This window comes from Salmo salar, chromosome 25 (assembly GCF_965601325.2).
Source record: "Salmo salar chromosome 25, fSalSal1, whole genome shotgun sequence".
In the NCBI taxonomy this organism is placed as follows: domain Eukaryota; kingdom Metazoa; phylum Chordata; class Actinopteri; order Salmoniformes; family Salmonidae; genus Salmo; species Salmo salar.
Genome location: NC_138315.1, coordinates 21,740,883 through 21,761,920, shown reverse-complemented (window position 1 = coordinate 21,761,920; position 21,038 = coordinate 21,740,883). Strand labels below are relative to the sequence as shown.

At 43.4% G+C, this 21,038-nt stretch overlaps 1 protein-coding gene across 1 annotated transcript in view; it reads right to left on the bottom strand.

Annotated features, from left to right (window-relative positions):
- The window catches only part of kcnh3 (potassium voltage-gated channel, subfamily H (eag-related), member 3), a 210,642-nt gene that overhangs the window by 88,411 nt on the left and 101,193 nt on the right, over positions 1-21,038 (bottom strand). Inside the window, exons 2-3 of the mRNA XM_045707463.2 lie at positions 9,574-9,807; positions 2,023-2,157 (exon numbers count right to left, since the gene is read on the bottom strand). Coding sequence (XP_045563419.2) covers positions 2,023-2,157; positions 9,574-9,807 — 369 coding nt within the window. The remainder of the gene's footprint in view (positions 1-2,022; positions 2,158-9,573; positions 9,808-21,038) is intronic.

Below are 21,038 nucleotides of genomic sequence, written 5' to 3'. Positions count from 1 at the left end.
CTTCCTCCGTCCCTCTCTCTATCCCTTCCTCCGTCCCTCTCTTTATCCCTTCCTCCGTCCCTCTCTCTATCCCTTCCTCCGTCCCTCTCTCCATCCCTTCCTCCGTCCCTCTCTCCATCCCTTCCTCCGTCCCTCTCTCCATCCCTTCCTCCGTCCCTCTCTCCATCCCTTCCTCCGTCCCTCTCTTTATCCCTTCCTCCGTCCCTCTCTCCATCCCTTCCTCCGTCCCTCTCTCCATCCCTTCCTCCATCCCTCTCTCCATCCCTTCCTCCATCCCTCTCTCCATCCCTTCCTCCATCCCTCTCTCCATCCCTTCCTCCATCCCTCTCTCTATCCCTTCCTCCATCCCTCTCTCTATCCCTTCCTCCATCCTTCTCTATCCCTTCCTCTCTCTCTATCCCTCTCCTCCATCCCTCTCTCTATCCCTTCCTCCATCCCTCTCTCTATCCCTTCCTCCATCCCTCTCTCTATCCCTCTCTTTATCCGTCTCTCTATCCCCTCCTCCCTCCTATCCCTCTCTCTATCCCTTCCTCCGTCCCTCTCTCTATCCCTTCCTCCATCCCTCTCTCTATCCCTTCCTCCATCCCTCTCTCTATCCCTTCCTCCATCCCTCTCTCTATCCCTTCCTCTCTCTCTATCCCTCCCTCCATCCCTCTCTCTATCCCTCTCCTCCATCCCTCTCTCTATCCCTTCCTCCATCCCTCTCTCTATCCCTTCCTCCATCCCTCTCTCTATCCCTTCCTCCATCCCTCTCTCTATCCCTCTCTTTATCCGTCTCTCTATCCCTTCCTCCGTCCCTCTCTCTATCCCTTCCTCCTCTCTCTATCCCTCCTTCCATCCCTCTCTCTATCCCTTCCTCCATCCCTCTCTTTATCCCTTCCTCCGTCCCTCTCTTTATCCCTTCCTCCGTCCCTCTCTCTATCCCTTCCTCCGTCCCTCTCTTTATCCCTTCCTCCGTCCCTCTCTTTATCCCTTCCTCCGTCCCTCTCTTTATCCCTTCCTCCGTCCCTCTCTTTATCCCTTCCTCCGTCCCTCTCTTTATCCCTTCCTCCGTCCCTCTCTTTATCCCTTCCTCCGTCCCTCTCTCTATCCCTTCCTCCGTCCCTCTCTTTATCCCTTCCTCCGTCCCTCCCTCCATCCCTCTCTCTATGCCTTCCTCCGTCCCTCTCTCTATGCCTTCCTCCGTCCCTCTCTTTATCCCTTCCTCCATGGCTATTTGTCTACTCTATCAATCTCCCATGGTGTCATTCCACTCTATAATTCGCCTAGCTTTGTTTAAAGATGTAATATCCCTGTGTGGTGTCTGGGTCTGTAGCAGAATAAGATATACATTATAACAGTCACAGAGAGTGGCAGAGAGGGAGATTGTCAGATTTTCTCTCTTTCCCTGTCTCTGGCTCTCTCTTTGTTTCTCAATCTGTTTCTCTCTGTATCTCTCTCTTTCATTGTCTTTCTCTCGCTCTCTGTTTTTCTTTCTCTCGCTCTCTGTTTTTCTTTCTCTCGCTCTCTATCTCGTCTCTACTCCCTCCCAAGTTAACCCAAGTTTAGTCTAACTCTAACACAGGTTAATTCTGACTTTAACCCATGTTAACTCAGATTATAATTATAATTATAATAATTCAGAGTCTAACCCAGTTTAAATCCGCCTCCACACCAATTTTAACTCACCAGTCTCTAACACAGGTTAATTCAGCTTCTAACCCAGGGTGACTCACCAGTCTCTGGGCCTTGCTCTGGGTCCTGGTACCCAGGGTAACTCACCAGTCTCTAGGAATTGCTCTGAGTCCTGGTCTATCTGGGTCCTGGTCTAACAAAGGGTAACTCACCAGTCTCTGGACCTTGCTCTGGGTCCTGGTTTAACCCAGGGTAACTCACCAGTCTCTGGGCCTTGCTCTGGGTCCTGGTTTAACCCAGGGTAACTCACCAGTCTCTGGGCCTTGCTCTGGGTCCTGGTTTAACCCAGGGTAACTCACCAGTCTCTGGGCCTTGCTCTGGGTCCTGGTTTAACCCAGGGTAACTCACCAGTCTCTGGGCCTTGCTCTGGGTCCTGGTCCTTCTTGTTATCAGTGATGTCCTTGTGGGACACCAGAAACAGCACCACCTCTCCCTTCTCATTCTTAATTGGCACGATGTCCAGCAGACACCAGAACTGGGTACCTGGAACACAGAGAGACAGAGATCAGAGACACAGTGAATCAGTTACATTTTTCTAGTGGCAGATTGGTACAAAAACAGATACATGTAAGGATGATACTGATAATGATGTACACACACACACCATTTTAATACACACTCCATTCCCCTAGCTAATCAGCTCATCTCCAGCTGTCTTCAGAGATTTGAAAAGCTTCTGCCATCCCACTGCCTCCCTATAAAACCCAGTAAACATGTTGATTTAAATTGGAAATATAGAAAAGCTATTTACACTGAATGCTCTAGTCCAAATATGATACAATATCATCAAAACCCAGAAAACAACATCTCACTACCTCACTTCATGTGTAGTGTTAGTGTGTGTGCCTTACATTCTGCACCCTGAGTCCCAGAGCTCCTCTATTAGACAGTTATTACTGATGAGATAGAGACAGATGAATGCAGGATGTCTTTATTGCATAAAAGCTTTTTCATTTCAGGAAGCGTAGCTCTAATTTGGTCAATTCAGAAAGTGAAATGAGTTTGGCATGAAAACAATGAAGCTAAAAAAACAAACAAATGTACAGCTTTATCTGAGACCGGAGAAATAGTTTGCTGTTCTCTATTCAATTGACATCATCCATACTGTATTCATGTACATCCACACAGCACTTCAAGCGATCTTTCTTTACCATACTGTATGGCGTGTTGTGCCTGGCAGTGAGAGATGTGTGGCATGCTATGTCCTCCCAGGTGTCTGGCAGGCAGGAAGCAGAGTGATAGAAGAGATAATATGTAGAGGTGTGATGTGAGACGTGACTGTGCCAGGTCATACAGGTCTGTGAGTCGCTCTCCTCACACTGTGACACAACTACAGATCACGATTACACTCGATACACCCAACTCTCAGCCAAGATGAAGGGTTTGACATCGTCTGAAAGCTGTGGTTAAAAACAGGTGGTGATGATGATGATGACAATGACGAAGATGAAGATTAATATGATTTAATTTGACTAATCAATCTCCATCAATGAAGGAGCATGAATATGCCGGCAGGCAATATCCAACCTGTTATGATAAGCACAACACAGAGAGAATATTGATCACCACTGCGTTCAGCATGGATGAGAAGCAGGCCTGCCTGAAACACACAGCTGTCCATACAGCGATTACATCCTCTACGGACTAAAACCACAGGGAATAACTATTCTCTTCGAATCTAACACAGCTGGTACCTACACTACAAAACCAACTGGCTCACAACACATCCACGTGTACCATGATTTGATATCTCACTAAGTGAATGTGAGGGTTTTTGATCAAATGCGATCAGCAACCCTTAACAGCCATCATGAATCTGTGTCTTTGTTGATTTGAACAAGTCAAATACCCATGTCAGACCTTTCAGTGCCTCAACTGCCTGAAGAAGACAGATACAGTCGAAACACATTGCGTGCACCGTAGCCAATGCATTTGTACCCAATTCATTTGTTTTCCGAAGTTCTTATTTAGAGTGTATTCACAGTTGAAGTCAGATTACAGGCGGCAACTTCCATACATTTTTATCTGCAAAGATTCATTATCTTATATTTGTATATATGTCATACCACTCCACCTGTCTGTCGGTGCTGCAACTGGAACATCAAAAACAAGCTTGACAAAGTCATATGACAGTGTGACATGGTGGTGGACATGTTGTGGCTGTACATACATGGATACGATCAGGATAAAACAGCCTCACATTCATAGAGAGTAATAGAGTCCTATTACACGGCTGTTATGGTTAACAGTGTGTTCTCTTTGTCCCAGTTGGGTGTATATTTAGATGAAAGCTGGATTACACGGCGTTCAACACACTGTTTGAATATGGACAGGAACTAAAGGATGGGGGACAAGGCTTAAAGAGATTCTCTGGTACTTTTATATTTTTTGGGAGCGGGGTCAGTAGTTCTGAAAGTAGCTTCACGAGCCAAAAGTGGTCCCCAAAAAATGGCATACTAGGTCAGATATGTGCAGATACAATATGTGCACCGCGTCATTGCTTTCTCTCTCTCTCGCTCTGCTGAGTGTGCATCTTGCTAGCTGTCACTCAAATGGCGAGGGGCTGACGCTCATTGTCTGAAATTAAAACTGCTGTGGGGCTGGCCCACGTGTAGGGAAAAATGGGGCTGCACAGCTTCCATAAAACAGTTGCTTTCAAACTAGGAATTCCGTGGCTAATTGAGGTAAGACAGTAATTCTGCTTATAGATTATGCATGTATGAACTACACATTGACACATCCAGCCCAAAGTGAGAGGTTTGACTAAGATGTACTAGTCACCAAAGTTCCGGAGCATGTCTTTAATAACCATTGAACTGTTCTGAAGGCTCAGGTTGTGTTGTGTTCATACATGGGGATACATGAGGGATGTGAGAACACAAGCATACACTGTCACACACATGTACACACACACACACACACACACACATGTACACACACACACACACACACACACACACACACACACACACACACACACAAACGCTTCTTCTGTTTTTTAATGATCTCATCATCTTTAACCGCTTTCAGTCCCAGGCCTTGATGACGGAACTCACAAAAGTTTACTAAATGCGTTTATTTTCTTTCCCTGTCCCAGAAGGCTGTAAAATGCAAATGTAATCATATGCAGGGCCAGTAATGCTTGAATTAACTTTTCATTTGTCTTTTTGCTGTGCTTCTCTTTGTTTTAAGGCTTATATCTTCCAATAGCATCCGTCTAGCCCTCTATCCAGCCAAGCTAGCCTTCTACCTTTCTCGTCTAAAACCACTTGGTCTTGTCTTCAATGTCAGTTTTGTCCTTCTCGTCAAATATTATCTCTCCTATGGACCAGTTCCTTGTTTCCTCTATCCGTCTCATCAATCTCTCCTACTGGGCACAGATGTCAGTTCAACATCTAGTTTTGATTTAAATTCAACTAATGTGAATTCAACAAAAAATGTCACCATGTTATTGGATTTAGGTAAGAAATTGGCACAAAATATTTCCCTTACGTTGATGACATTTTGCAAATCCAATCAGTTTTACACATTGAATCAATGTCCTCAGATTGATTTTTTGTTGTTGAAATGACGCGGAAACAACGCTGATTCAACTGTTCGCTCTCATCAATCGAACCATAGATTTATTGATACACGATATCAGTTGTTGATTTGTCTTCTTTCCCTGCGTCGTCAGTGACAACTTTCTTTACCCTCTAAATAAGACATATCTACCTACCTACCTACCTACCTACCTACCTACCTACCTACCTACCTACCTACCTACCTATCTATCTATCTATCTATCCTGCTCTCACACACACACACACACACACACACACACACACACACACACCTCATTTACACCTAGCCTCTGGTTCATTCTCAAGAGGCTATAATAAGCCCAGGTGGGTTACTAGGGTGTGACTGACTGTCTCTCACCTCCTTTCTTGTAGAACACCAGCTGGGTCTCTCTGTACGAGTCTGAAATGGCCCCCTAGTCCCTATTATTGTAGTGCACTACTTTTGACCAGAGCCCCACTCAGGCCCTGGTCAAAAGTAGTGCACTATACAAAACAGGGTCCCGAAGAAAATCACCTTCTTGTGGCCTCATGGGTGCCATGTTATTCATATGTATTATCATTTTCTTTCAATATCAAACGGTCTTCTGTGATGTATATAAAGTGTAACATTGCGATGCAAACTCCAAATGTAATAAATATCAACTCTATATCTGTCAAGGTGTTCTTCTTTCTTTAAGCCCATAACCATGTGTGTGAGGTGTATATTTTGTTTGAAAGTAGATTTGTTTAAGACCAACAAGAGACAGTCTGTGTGACCCTGATTTAGCCCACTGCAGTAAAAGGTTAAAGATGGAATATGCAGTAGGGGGAAACAGTGCCATTGGCCACCCCACCACCGTTGTTGTTGTTGTTGCCGATCTGAGGAGCATTTTGGAGCATGGCAAAATATATATACCGTATATATTGTGCTCTTCTGTAGTGCGTCAAATGATGTCCGAGAGGAAAAAACTGTTTTCATTGCTTGCAATAACATCTTTGTTGTTGTAATATGGCAAACGGACATAGCTGTTTCACCATTAAGGATTCCAGATTTAAAGGGGCAGTACAGTCCAGAATTATATATATATATTTTTTGACATTATATTTCCACACTATGAGGTCGAAATAGCACGTTGAAATTCAAAAAAGTATGATAATGCCAATTTAGTGTAAGTGTAAGCTTTTTGAAAATAATTGCAGTAATTTCAGCCTGTTCAGTTGGGACGGACTTTTTGGCCCACAGCATGACATCACAATCTGATTATTCTGACCAAATAACCAGTCATATTTTATTTGCATATGTACAGTGCATTTGGAAAAGTATTCAGACCCCTTGGCTTTTTCCAAATTTTGTTACGTTACAGCCTTATTCTAAAATTGATAAAATATATTTTTTCCCTCATCAATCTACACACAATACCCCATAATGACAAAACAAAACAGGTTTTTAGAAAATTTGGCAAATGTACAGATGTGGCAACAAAAAAACACACCTACTCATTCCAGGATTTTTCTTTATTTTTACTATTTTATACATTGTATGAGTAGCTGTGTCCAAACTTCTGACTGGTACTATATATATATATATATATATATATATATATATATATATATATATATATATATATATATATATATATATATATACATAACGGAAATATCACATTTACATAACAATTCAGACCCTTTACTCTGTACTTTGTTGAAGGACCTTTGAGAGTGATTACAGCCTCGAGTCTTCGTGGGTAAGACGTTACAAGCTTGGCACACCTGTATTTGGGAAGTTTCTCCCATTCTTCTCTGCAGATCCTCTCAAGCTCTGCCAGGTTGGATGGGGAGCATCGCTGCAAAGCGATTTTTAGGTCTCTCCAGAGATGTTAGATCGGATTCAAGTCCGGGCTCTGGCTGGGTCACTCAAGGACATTCAGAGACTTGTCCCGAAGCCACTCCTGCGTTGTCTTGGCTATGTGCTTAGGGTCGTTATCCTGTTGGAAGGTGAACTTTCGCCCCAGTCTGAGGTCCTGAGCACTCTGGAGCAGATTTTCACCAAGGATCTCCCTGTACTTTGTTCATCTTTCCCTCGATCCTGACTATTCTGCAAGTCACTGCCCCTGAAAAACATCCCCACATCATGATGCTGCCACCACCATGCTTCACCGTAGGGATGGTGCCAGGTTTCCACCAGATATGACGCTTGGCATTCAGGCCAAAGAGTTCAATCTTGGTTTCATCAGACCAGAGAACCTTGTTTCTCATGGTCTGAGAGTCCTTTAAGTGTCATTTGGCAAACTCCAAGCGAGCTGCCATGTGCCTTTTACTGGAGGAGTGGCTTCCGTCTGGCCTGATTGGTGGAGTGCTGCAGAGATGGTTGTCCTTCTGGAAGGTTCTCCCATCTCCACATAGGAACTCTGGAGCTCTGTCAGAGTGACCATTGGGTTCTTGGTAACCTCCCTGACCAAGGCCATTCTCCCCTGATTGCTCAGTTTGGCCGGGCGGCCAGCTCTAGGAAGAGTCTTGGTGGTTCCAAACTTCTTCCATTTAAGAATGATTTGTCATTATGGGGTATAGTGTGTAGATTGATGAGGATTTATTTAAAATATATATATATATATTAGAATAAGGCTGTAACTTAAGAAAATCTGGAAAAAGTCAAGGGGTCAGAATATTTTCCGAATTTACTGTATCCGGCTACTTTGAAGGGGAATGCAGGGTAGGTTTTAGTCTAGACCACTGGTTTTCAAACCTAGTCCAGGGGACCCAAAGGGTTGCACATTTTTCCCTGGGACCAGGATTGAGAACCACTGGTCTAGATGATCTTATCTGTCAATCAGGGCTGTGTATGTACACTACCGTTCAAAGGTTTGGGGTCACTTAGGCCAGCATCCCGGAGTTGCCGCTTCACTGTTGACGTTGAGACTGGTGTTTTGCGGGTACTATTTAATGAAGCTGCCAATTGAGGACTTGTGAGGCGTCTGTTTCTCAAACTAGACACTCTAATGTACTTGTCCTCTTGCTCAGTTGTGCACCGGGGCCTCCCACTCCTCTTTCTATTCTGGTTAGAGTCAGTTTGCGCTGTTCTGTGAAGGGAGTAGTACACAGCATTGTACGAGATCTTCCGTTTCTTGGCAATTTCTTGCATGGAATAGCCTTCATTTCTCAGAACAAGAATAGACTGATGAGTTTCAGAAGAAAGTAGTTTGTTTATGGCCATTTTGAGCCTGTAATCGAACCCAGAAATGCTGATGCTCCAGATACTCAACTAGTCTAAAGAAGGCCAGTTTTATTGCTTCTTTAATCAGAACAACAGTTTTCAGCTGTGCTAACATAAAGGGTTTTCTAATGATCAATTAGCCTTTTAAAATGATATACTTGGATTAGCTAACACAATGTGCCATTGGAACACAGGAGTGATGGTTGCTGATAATGGGCCTCTGTACGCCTATGTAGATATTCCATAAAAAATCTGCTGTTTCCAGCTACAATAGTCATTTACAACATTAACATTGTATTTCTGATCAATTTGATGTTATTTTAATGGACAAAAAATGTGCTTTTCTTTCAAAATCAAGGACATTTCTAAGTGACCCCAAACTTTTGAACGGTAGTGTAAATATATTTAAATTTGTATCACCACGCCCAAGACTGAGCACTTCAATGGCAAAATGAAGGCTCAAGGAAATAAATGATGAAAAAATGTACTTGGAAATAAACACACAAAGTGATATATTAGACATTAAAAAACTTAAGCCCCGTTTATACCTGGTTTTAACTTGCGTCTTTTTTTCCTGATCCACATTTTGATTTATGCCCACATTTGTAGGCAGGTTTAGATGATTAAAAGACACATTGTGATCTGGTTGCCATCAGGTCTTCCTGACCACCTCTAGAGGTAATCAGATGCATTCTGCCTGGATGTCTTACAAGTGTAGACGGATCTGGACAGTGAATCCATTTAAATCATCATTATTCCAAATCATTGACAGGTGTCACCATTGACTTATGGCATCAATATGTATCTTAAAATAAATAAATACATATTATTTTGAAGGAATATCTGTCAAATAATTTGCATACATGGAGGAACCAGGATATCTGGTCACAATGCGGACACAGTGGCCAGATAAGAGACACATTTTACTACCATGTGTAGATGCAACGGCTACAATGTGGGCACAATCATAATGTGGATAAGATCAGGACAAAGGACGCATGTTAGCACCAGATATAAACAAGGCTTGAGTCTGTAGAACACCAGCGCGGTCTCTCTGGATGTGTCTGAAATGGCCCAATATTCCCTATATAGTGCACTACTTTTGACCAGAGCCCTAGGGGAACCCCCTGTCTCTGAGTCTCTCACCTCCCTTCTTGTAGAACACCAGCTCACTCTTAAATTCCCCCCTGTCGTCCAATGCCCCCTGGATCTTCGCCGTCAGCTGGTCGCTGGTCTCCGGCCCGTACAGGAAATGACATGCGCAGCTCTTCTGCATCAGTTCGGCGCGGGCGTAGCCGGTCAGCTCACAGAAGCCGTCAGAACAGTAGACGATGGGGTAGAGGGACTGTACCTGGGCGTTACCCAGGACAAAGTTACTGTCTGTAGTAGAAGGGGGAGAGAGAGGGAGGGGAGGAATAAAGGGAGAGTGGGAGAGAGAGGTAAAGAGGGAAGGAGGAAGAGGGAATGAGAGGGACAGAGAAAGAAGAGAGAGGGGTTATAAAACTAAGAAGATGACATAAGGGACATTTTGTATAAGGAATACCTGGGATAGGATAAAGTAATCCTTCTACCCCCCCCCCCCCCCAAAAAAAAAAAAAGATATAGAAGTACTATTGTAAAGTGGTTGTTCCACTGGATATCATAAGGTGAATGCACCAATTTGTAAGTCGCTCTGGATAAGAGCGTCTGCTAAATGACGTAAATGTAAATGTAAATGTATAGCTCTGAAATGATTAATTATCAGCTCGGCTCATTTGAGTTTCAGGTTCATTTTCATTCCAACAACTTTTCTCTTCGTAAGCAGCAGGGAATCATCAGCCTTGTATTGGGACATCACTGTGCTCCAGGAAAACCAAAAAGAAAGAGAGACATGAGGGGATGGCCCAATGTACTGTAGACAGACATGCCAAAATGTCCTGTTCTTTCATTACGGTTTCATGTAAAAGCCAGAACAGATTTGGTTTTCTGTCACTAACAATGTCTCATGTAGGGACAAACATGCCCCAACTTGAACCTCCATTTGTTGTGTTGATGGGTCTGGTCTCTCATTGTGGAGATGCGTCAGAGGGAGTGTGTGTGTGTGTGTGTGCGAGTGTGTTTCTCTGTCTTTGTGTCTGTGAGTGTGAGTGTGTGTGTGTGTTTCTCTGTCTTTGTGTCTGTGAGATGTGTGTATGTGTGTGTGTGTCTAGTTTCACGCTCTGAATTCTGTGTGCCTGTCTCTTTGGGTGTGTGTGTGTTAGGTTGAATAGAACATTTGATCTGTCCCTTCTCTATTCTATTCACCTTTTCAATTTGAGCCCGCGGCAATCGAGATGGACAAATATTCCCCTTGAGTATTTATTGCTTACTGTCCGGTTATTCATATTGATCCATCAATCGCAGGTCTCCTCTGGGAGATGCTTTTGTAAATATTTGATGTTGTAATGGTTCTGGAGGGGAGATTGCTGTATTCTGCTGTGTACTGCTGTGTACTCTATGTACTGTGTAGATGGTAGATGTTCAATTGAGCCATGAAGTTGATTTGACTGCTGTAATGACGTGTGGGAAGAACGAAGGAGAGAACTAATCAAATCACTGAGACATGAACATAAACAGAATGTCAACACACCTGACTATGTGTGAGGGGGTGTTTGTGTGGGAAGGGGGTGAGGATGAATGTATGTGTATGGAGATGGAGAGAGAGTGCGCGCGCGTGTGCGTGTGCATGTGTGTGTGTGTGTGTGTGTGTGTGTGTGTGTGTGTGTGTGTGTGTGTGTGTGTGTGTGTGACTGAGCAAGATCGAGAGTGAGAAAAAGGAGATGAAAAGTTGCACAGTCAGCTAGAAAGTCAAACTGGAGAGAGGGAGGCATAGTGGACAGTAAAGCATAGCTGGCAACTGATCTGTTGGAGCCAATGAGTTTAACCCATCCCTCAGTGTAAGCCGGTTAGGGTTGTGTGGTCTCCTCATATCTCCCAGGGTGCGTCCAAAATGGCACCCCGAGAGTGCACTACTTTTGACGTATAGGGGAGTGGAAAAGCAGTGCACTATAAAGATCATAGGGTGCCATTTGGGCTCAGTGTGGTTGGAGCATTTGGCCTATATGGGCTGGCTGGGCTAGAACTCCCTGGGGGCACGCTGAACACTCACAACCTCTGGAGTACAGCCAGATGGCCCTCAATGATTTAGCCAGCACAGTACAACACTGATCATGCAACAGGTGTTTACATGGGAGAGAGAGAGAGAAACTGTGTGTACACATGTGAGTGTGTAGGTTAAAGTGGAACTGACAGCGTTTTAACTACTTTGTAGATATGAAACAAACATACAATCATAATATCAGTCAAAACATCAAATTCTGAGTTTATGCTACAAAACCAACTATATAAGAGGTTTTAAAAATAGGTTCTATTAGATTCAACGTTCCATGATGTACACAAAGGAATTGTTGGCAGAATAGATGGATGCAGTTCAATGCATGATTTAATATAATCCACCAATACATTTCTTGGTAGTCCAAAAAATATTGCTCAGGTTATAAATCACATTTTACATTTATATTTACGTCATTTAGCAGACGCTCTTATCCAGAGTGACTTACAAATTGGTGCATTCACCTTATGATATCCAGTGGAACAACCACTTTACAATAGTACATCTATCTTTTTTTTTTGGGGGGGGGGGGGGGGGGGGTAGAAGGATTACTTTATCCTATCCCAGGTATTCCTTAAAGAGGTGGGGTTTCAGGTGTCTCCAGGAAGGTGGCCTAGTGCATTGATTACTGCCTCCATTTGAGGTACACTTTTCAATGACTCAATATTTTGGGCAAACACTGACTAATGTAACTAAGGCTGGGAATGTCAATACAATGAAACTAGCAAGGGCAATGATCACAAGTCAGTCATAACGTGGCTAATAGGCTAGCATATCTATTTATGTAGCAAGCTAAAAACATGGAGCCTAATGTTAGCTAGCTAGCTGCTAGAAGGATGTAATTTCATTGGAGGAGTGGGTGAGTGACTGACTTTTTCCCTTCGTTTTTTGGTGGCTCTACATAGCTAGAGATGCAGGTGTTATTTGGTTAGCTAGCAAGAACTTGAATGATTGTTATCCAGTTAGCATATCGCTTGCGTTCGTAAATTCACTCTGGCTCTACTCCGATTTCAGAGCACTCTCGTCTGAGTATGCCAGAGCGCAGAAAAACGGATGAATTTACGAACGTGCAACACCTGCTGAATATGACCGGTTTCAGTAAACGTAGGCAAAAAAGTAATAGTTAATCACGAACGCTCTAACATGAAAACAGCCTAACCAGCTCTGCTAGGGTGAGTAAAATGGTCAGAGTGAGGTATTCTCTCATTTGTATCTGGAAGTAGCTAGCTAGCAAGCTAGCCAACTTTAGCCAGTTAGCTTGGGTGCTTGGTTGGGACAAGCATGCATTGGCAGGCAAGCTGCAGAAGGACGTTTATCAGTGCAATTTTGACGGCCAACTAGCTGAAAAGGTTTGAGAGGGTTTATCTAATGTTCCTTCGTTAGATTTTAGCTCATCTTGCTCTGGCTAGCATTAGTTGTTGATCTTGTTGATGTGCATAACTGTGGGAGAGAGAGCCTATCTTTTCAGGGTTGTTTGATCAATAGAACTGTAAAGTTCCCAAATGTAAGAGGAATCCTGTGGTATGTATTTATTTGCAGAAATCCATTCAGGTGTATTTTGTGGCTTTTAGCAAATGTGTTCTAAAGTCACACTTTTGCAACTGCCTGTAAACACACAGTCCAGTTTAAAGTGAATGATGACAGGCCTGTATAAAGGCCTACTGTAGCTCTGATTAGCTATAGCACACCAGTCTGTGTAGACTCTGGTCAAGACAGATGTTTTATTTACTGCCTATTAATTGTCCAAATGCACATCTGCTTTCCCACTCTATTTAATTTGTTTTAACCTTTATTTAACTAGGCAAGTCAGTCACTTACTTTCAATGACAGCCTAGGAACAGTGGGTTAACTGCCTTGTTCAGGGGCAGAACAACAGATTTTTACCTTGTCAGCTCAGAGATTTGATCTTGCAACCTTTTGGTTACTAGTCCAACACTCTAGCCACTAGGCTACCTGCCGCCTCTATATTGCTATAGCATTTTCACAAATGCCTTACTTAACACTCTAACCATCATTCCCAAACATTTTAAGAATTTAGGAAAATGTGAAAACGACCATATTTAAGTGCTTGCTTATCAGAACATGTTTTAAAACGTGTCATTCTTTCTGGGGGTGTATATGAACAGATTTTAATAAGATTTCATCTCGCTAAAATGCTGTCAGTTCCACTTTAAGTACTGTTCAAAGAGATCAGCCCGCTCATCAGTCAATGAGGAAATCCATTGCGTTCTCATAATCACTCTTAATCGTTTCCTGGCAAGTGGCCAATTCTCTTCTCACTTCCTTGAAAGCTCATTTAACATCTCCTGCTGGTTCAATTCTTCTGGTTCAATTCACTGATTGATAGATAACTGCAGAGGAATCAGCTACCTGAGTTTATTGCGAAACAATATATTGCCTTCTTCCTGTGGGTCCACAGGACACTATGCTACGCTAACAATAATGGCAACTAGGAGAGACCAAAGATTATCTATTATATTGACAAGATAGCCGAGTGACCGTTTTAACAATGGAAATACATGTCCTCAATCACTGAAGGCAGGGGAGATCAGGTGGGCGGTAAATCCTCTCGCTTTGCTTCTTTATCTCTGGAGAGACACAGGAATTTGTGTGGCCACTCTCTTTCATAACGTGATTTTAAGATGTTTAACAGCAAATTCACATCAAAACAGCTCCCATGGCACTTTGAGACGGTCGAGTAAAAATTGAGACATTGGTTTCTTTATAAACAATCAGCCTCTACATGTTTACTTTGATTACTTTTTGCTTCTTGCTAGCCGTTGCCTGGATACAGTTCCCATATTAAAAAGCCAGACCCGCTGATTGCATTGATCATTGTCCAGATCTCTTTTTTTCTCCTGATTTTCTCTCTTTCTGATGCCCCCCCTCTCTTTCTATCTTTGTCTATTTTTATCTACCTCTATCGCTGTTTCTCTCCCACCCTCTTTCCCTCCCTCCCTCCCTCCCTGCCTCCCTCTTTCTCTCCCTCCACCCCCCTCTCTTTCTTCATCTCTCTCATTCTCTCTACCTCTCCCCCTCTCACTCTCTACCTCCCCCCCCCCCCCATCTCTCCTTCTCCTCATTATAGACACCTTAGTGTGATAGAGGTTCAGACATGGCTATACTGGAGTAATTGATGTCTCTAACATTCCCTGTGATACCGCTCACTGCTCTGCCCTCTTTTTGTTCTCCTCTTTTCCTTATAATGTTTTTTTCATGAGGGTCTGTCAGTTCTGTGGGACATGGGAGTTGAGTCACTGTGTGAACTGTCCCTGTTCACTATGCAGAGTGCAAATGAAGGACAATAGTTCAGTTGTCCAGCCATGCCAGAGACTCTGAGCCACTCTTGATGAAACCCATGTTTGTTGGGGTTCATCCCTACTTTGCAACTTTCCTGTACATTCCAAATCAAAGAACCTGTATCTTGTTATTTGTCAGAGCTCTCTTTGCTCTTTGATATAAAGGTTGGAGTAGAAGGCCGTTACAATGTCAATGAGAAAAGCCACCATCCCCAATCTCATCAAATTGTCAATTGAGCAATCCACTTGTGCTCTGGGCAACAGACTGAATAAATGAACAGGTATGAACAGTAGCACCAGTGCAGCGCGGCTCTGAGGTGCTCCTGGCAACAGCCCCCTTAGTATTGTCCAGGCTCTGAAATCAAAGCGCTGTACTTCAGATGGTGACAAGTGAGAAATTAGATTTTTAAAATGACAGTTGAAAGGTTGTCACGAGAAACAACAAGGTGGAAATCCACAGTGTTCTGTTCTTGTTATTCCCTTGATTGTTTGTGGGGGGGTTATTTGTGTGTGTGTGTGTGTGTGTGTGTGTGTGTGTGTGTGTGTGTGTGTGTGTGTGTGTGTGTGTGTGTGTGTGCCTGTATGTGTCCTACATTGATAAGTAGGTCTACGTGTTAATAATAAACACATTGAAACACCCCTGGCTAGTTTAGTCTAGACATTAATAATCAGTGTTGGGACCGTGACCCGTGAAGGCCGTGTAAGATTTAAACAGCCAATCAAAATTGGCGAATAAATGAAATAACAGTTTTGAAGCATCCACTTTGCTGCTGCTGGTACAAGCCTGCCCAGAGTTATATATAACCCGCGGTATGTTAATCACAACTTAGTTTGCAAAGACTGCATGAAATATGTATTCAATACATGGACTGTATGACCCAGGTCTCTTTTTTACACACGATATGAATTTATAACTAACGCTTTGTCATGGACCATTTGATGCAACAGAGGGGGAACCTGTCTGGCTGTCTGAACTGCTTGGGAAGCAGATTTGGTTTATTTATTTACACTGAACAAAAATATCAACGCAACATGTAAAGTGTTGGTTCCACTTTTCATACGCACAAAAAGCTTATTTCTTTCAAATTCTGTGCACACATTTGTTTAAATCCCTGTTAGTGAGCATTTCTCCTTTGCCAAGATAATCCATCCACCTGACAGGTGGGGCATATCAAGAAGCTGATTAAACAGCATGATCATTACACAGGTGCACCTTCTGCTGGGGACAATAAAAGGCCACTCTAAAATAAGCAGTTTTATCACACAACACAATGCCACAGATGTCAAAAGGAGCATTTCTGTCTGTACTAAAGCCATTTTGTGGGGGAAAACAAATTCTGATTGGCTGGGCCTGGCTTCCCACCCATGGCTGCACCCCTGCCCAGTCATGTGAAATCCATAGATTAGGGTCTAATTAATTCATTTCAATTGACTGATTTCCTGATATGAACTGTAACTCTTTGAAATTGTTGTATGTTGCGTTCATATTTTTGTTCAGAATACTTTCATAACCGAGTCTTTGGGCCTGCATTCTGAACGTGTGCATACAGAGACACTTGAGGGCTATGTGGTTAAGCTCTAACCGTAGGGGTGTATAATAACATGAAGTCACTGGCTCCTCTCTCTCTCTCTCTGTTAATCAAGTAGTCATAGAAATGTAGTCAGCGTGACAGCACGTGGTAGCAGAGCATAGCGGAGAGGCATGGTGAAGTGCCGTTGACTCACTCTCCAAAGACAACCCTCTACTGCAGTCACTCAGAATCCAAATCTCTGATCTTATCAGCATAGTCTATATAGCATTACTCTGTTTGCAGATGTATGCTTCTGCAGTGTACATTTTGTATTTAACCTTTATTTAACTAGGCAAGTCAGTTAAGAACAAATTCTTATTTCTAATGATGGCCTACCCCAGCCAAACCCTAACCCGGACAACGCTGGGCCAATTGTGCGCCGCCCTATGGGACTCCCAATCACGGCCGGTTGTGATACAGCCTGGGATCAAACCAGGGTCTGTAGTGACACCTCTAGAAGTGAGATGCAGTGCCTCAGAGCACTGCACCACTCAGGAGCCCATGCCCGTGCCAGTGTGCTATGGTGTGCTACATGACTGCAATTTCAATCAGACACCAGATATTAGCATTCTCCTTCAGTTTGAGGGCCTCTAGACAGTGAATCCCTTACAGTATACATGGGTATGGTGACAGTGCCCCCAGTGGCCAGGAAGTTTAATAGCAGGGTCTCTCTTTCTCCACATCTCAATGTTGTTGTTTTGTGTTCCATGTCAAACCCACAAGTAAAAAGTGTGAGAAGTCTAGTCTGTTGTCTCTGTTTGATTTGCTAGGCTGGCTGTGTGAACAAGAGGGTAGAGGGAGAAAGAGAGAGGGTGAGGGTGAGATTGGGATATGGCTCTGGCCAAAGTAGCTATTGAGCCTTGAAGAATAATCCAAGATGGCTGACATTGGCAAACTGCAGATGTTGGGCTGTGGGTTATAACTGTGTGTGTGTTGCTGGACAGCAAATCATTATTTAGTTATAAGGGGTACTACTAATCACCTAAACAATAGGTACCCCCACATACTCCAAACAATTGTTTAGGGTACTATGGAGTACTTTGGGGTACCTGTTTAGGGTGATTAGTAAGATCCGTTATAAGGGCTATTGGGCTACACTCCGTACTTTTCATTGGAGCTGCTTGGTCTCTGGCCATGTGAGGAGTTGGATTGAGTCTCTCACACACACACACACAACCCGTCCCTGGCCTCTCTAACCCACACACACCGCTGACAGAACGCTGGGCTACACACGCTCCCTGCACTCCAGCTGCTCCATGTATTAGTCTCACAGCAAACACACACACACACACACACACACACACACACACACACACACACACACACACACACACACACACACACACACACACACACACACACACACACACACGAGCTCTATGAATATTACATTCTTTAGTGGACGGGGGTTGGTCACTGAAATACACACACAGATATTCAGACAGCTAACACACAAACTTCTCAAACACACATACACTCAAAGACATATACAACACACACACAAACACTCAATGTATTGAGTTTTCCCAATAACTTATCTATCTACCAGGTATCCATGGTTCTCAGGCATGGTGCCAACGACCAGGGCTGGTGACATTGACCGTCTGGATTTATTAAAATCTGATCCTAGACCTACTATGGAAATCAGTTTGAGGACGGACCCCTCACAGTTTAACTGAACCCAAGTCGGTGCCAATTCCAAACGGTGCATAGTCATCAAGCACTTCAATCTAAGCCCAAACAGACAGTCAAGTCAAATCCAGTTGACAACTCCAGTCATTAAGCCCCTCAATCCAGATGCTTGTTGCGGTTGTTGTTAATCAATTAATCCTATTGATTAGCTATCGACACAGATTCACTAATTAGTCCCTGGTTAAATGACAAGGATGGAAAACTAGATCAGCGTCCTGAAAGCGGAACGAGAGGGCTCAGTTTGTTGTTTTGAACGTTTCTGAACAAGTGTTTTCCTGACTGAGTTTAATTAAAATAATCTACCTGTTGAACTTGGACCCTGCGACGCGTGGCCTCAGATGCTGGGACCGCTACTATCTCTGCTGGGATCTTACAAACCAAAAGTCTGAAGCTGCTTGGTCTGCTAGCATCGCTGCTATCAAGCTAGTTAGGCTTCCTTGACAGCTTGAACACAGCACACAACGCGGTTAGCCCTTGCGGCTGGGACTGCGGATGGTCCCAGGCTTGTGGCTTTTTAAATTCCTGCTTTTGCTGTTTTCCATCTGCCTTGCGACTTGTCCTGGGGCTTGAACTGCGTAGAGTACCAGCGTTAGCCTACGCTGCTCCCATGCCGCCCAAAGCTAATGGAGAGGACAGTTTCTCTATCACAGGTGCGTAATCTTTTAAATCCACAAAAATGTGCGTACAAGCAGTTATTACAGCAACAGGGAAAGCGCTTAAAGAGCTTTGTCCAAATAACGGTGGATTCAATGAACAAAAGAATGGACGATCTGACCAGTGAGGTCCAGGACCTTAAGAACAGTTTGCAGTTCTACCAGGGAGAGGTGGATGTCCTGAAAGAGGATTGCAGCTCAGGTGACAGACCCAGGCCGATAGTGGTCAAGTTCCTATGGTTCAAGGACAAGATGGCTGTTCTGGAGAGAGTCCAAGAACTTGAGAGGAATCAACACACTACTCGGAAGCTGTGTGCCAGAGGCGGAAATAACTTATCCCAGCCATGAAAGCTGCCAGAGAGCGTGGGGACATTGCTTACATCCACTACGACAGGCTAATTGTCCATCCTCCGTCCCAAACGCCTGGGTGTAGTAAAAGGGCCAAGCTTCTGGGTCAGTAGCTTCAGCCCCACATCTCTCTCTCACACACACACACACACACACACACACACACACACACACACACACACAGCAACTGGTACTCACAAGTGACTGATTGACTTACTCTATTAGCCGAACAAGATTCTTTACATGCTGATTTATTTTTTATATTATGTCTATCTCCGATAAGCTACCCAGGAAAGGGCAAAAAATAGCCCAGATAATTCCCTTGATAATGTAGCAATACAACGTCTACAAAAGAGACAGGAATGCCTATGGAGGGGGTGTTGCTGTATATGTTCAGAGCCATATGAGAGGGGATCTCATGTCCAATGATGTTGAAGTGGTGTGGTTGCATGCTCACCTGCCTAATCTAAAGCCTATTATTTTGGGGTGTTGCTATAAGCAACGAAGTGCTAACAGTCCGTATCTGCATAATATGTGTGCAATGCTTGATAATGTGTGTGATGTTAAGAGAGATCTATTTTCTAAGTGACCTGAAAATAGACCGGTTTTCATGTAGCTGTCTGCTCAAGAGGAAGCTGCTTACTGAAACCAGCGCCTGTAATCTGGTTCAGGTTATGAATCAACCTATAAGGGTCTTTACAAACAGTACAGGAACTATATCATCCACATGTATTGATCACATTTTTATCAATGCTGCAGAACTCTGCTCTAAAGCTGTATCCGTACCTATTGGATGTACTGATCATAATATAGTGGCAATATCTAGAAAAGCCAAAGTTCCAAATGCTGTGCCTAAAATATTGTATAAGAGATTCCTATGTTGAAGATACAAAAAATATGTGTTGGTCTCATTTGTGTAATGAGGAGCATCCACATTCCCTAAGTTCTAGATGAATCTGTTGAACAAGTCGATGGGGAGAAGTATGTCTGTAATAAAACGACGCTCTGCTTTTTGACACCACACTCCACAAAGCAAGTCCTGCAGGCTCTAGTTTGATCTTATCTTGATTATTGCCCAGTCATATGGTGCTGGACCTTGTTAAGCTGCAGCTCGTCCAGAACAGAGCGGCACGTCTTGCTCTTCATTGTAATCAGAGGGCTAATATTAATACTATGCATGCCAGTCTCTAAAAACAAATTAAACAACAACTCACTGCACAACGCATCTACCCCATGTGACCTACTGTGTCTGTATTGACATGTACAGTACCAGTCAAACGTTTGGACACACCTACTGTAGTCATTCAAGGGTTTTTCTTTATTTGTACTATTTTCTATCATGTAGAATAATAGTGAAGACATAAAAACGATGAAATAACATATGGAATCATGTAGTAACCAAAAAAGTGTTAAACAAATCAAAATATATTTTGTATTTTAGGTTCTTCAAAGTAGCGACCCTTTGCCTTGATGACAGCTGTGCACATTCTTGGCATTCTCTCAACCAGCTTTGCCTGGAATGCTTTTCCATCAGTCTTGAAGGAGTTCCCACATATGCTGAGCACTTGTTGGCTGCTTTTCCTTCACTCTGCGGTCTAACTCATCCCAAACCATCTCAATTGGGTTGAGGTCGGGTGATTGTGGAGGCCAGGTCATCTGATGCTGCACTCCATCACTCTCCTTCTTAGTCAAATAGCTCTTACACAGCCTGGAGGTGTGTTTTGGGTCATTGTCCTGTTGAAAACAAATTATAGTCCCACTAAGTGCAAACCAGATGGGATGGTGTATCACTGCAGAATGCTGTGGTAGCTATGCTGGTTAAGTGAGCCTTGAATTCTAAATAAATCACAGCCAGTGTCATTAGCAAAGCACCCCCACACCATCACACCTCCTCCTCCATGCTTCACGGTGGAAACCA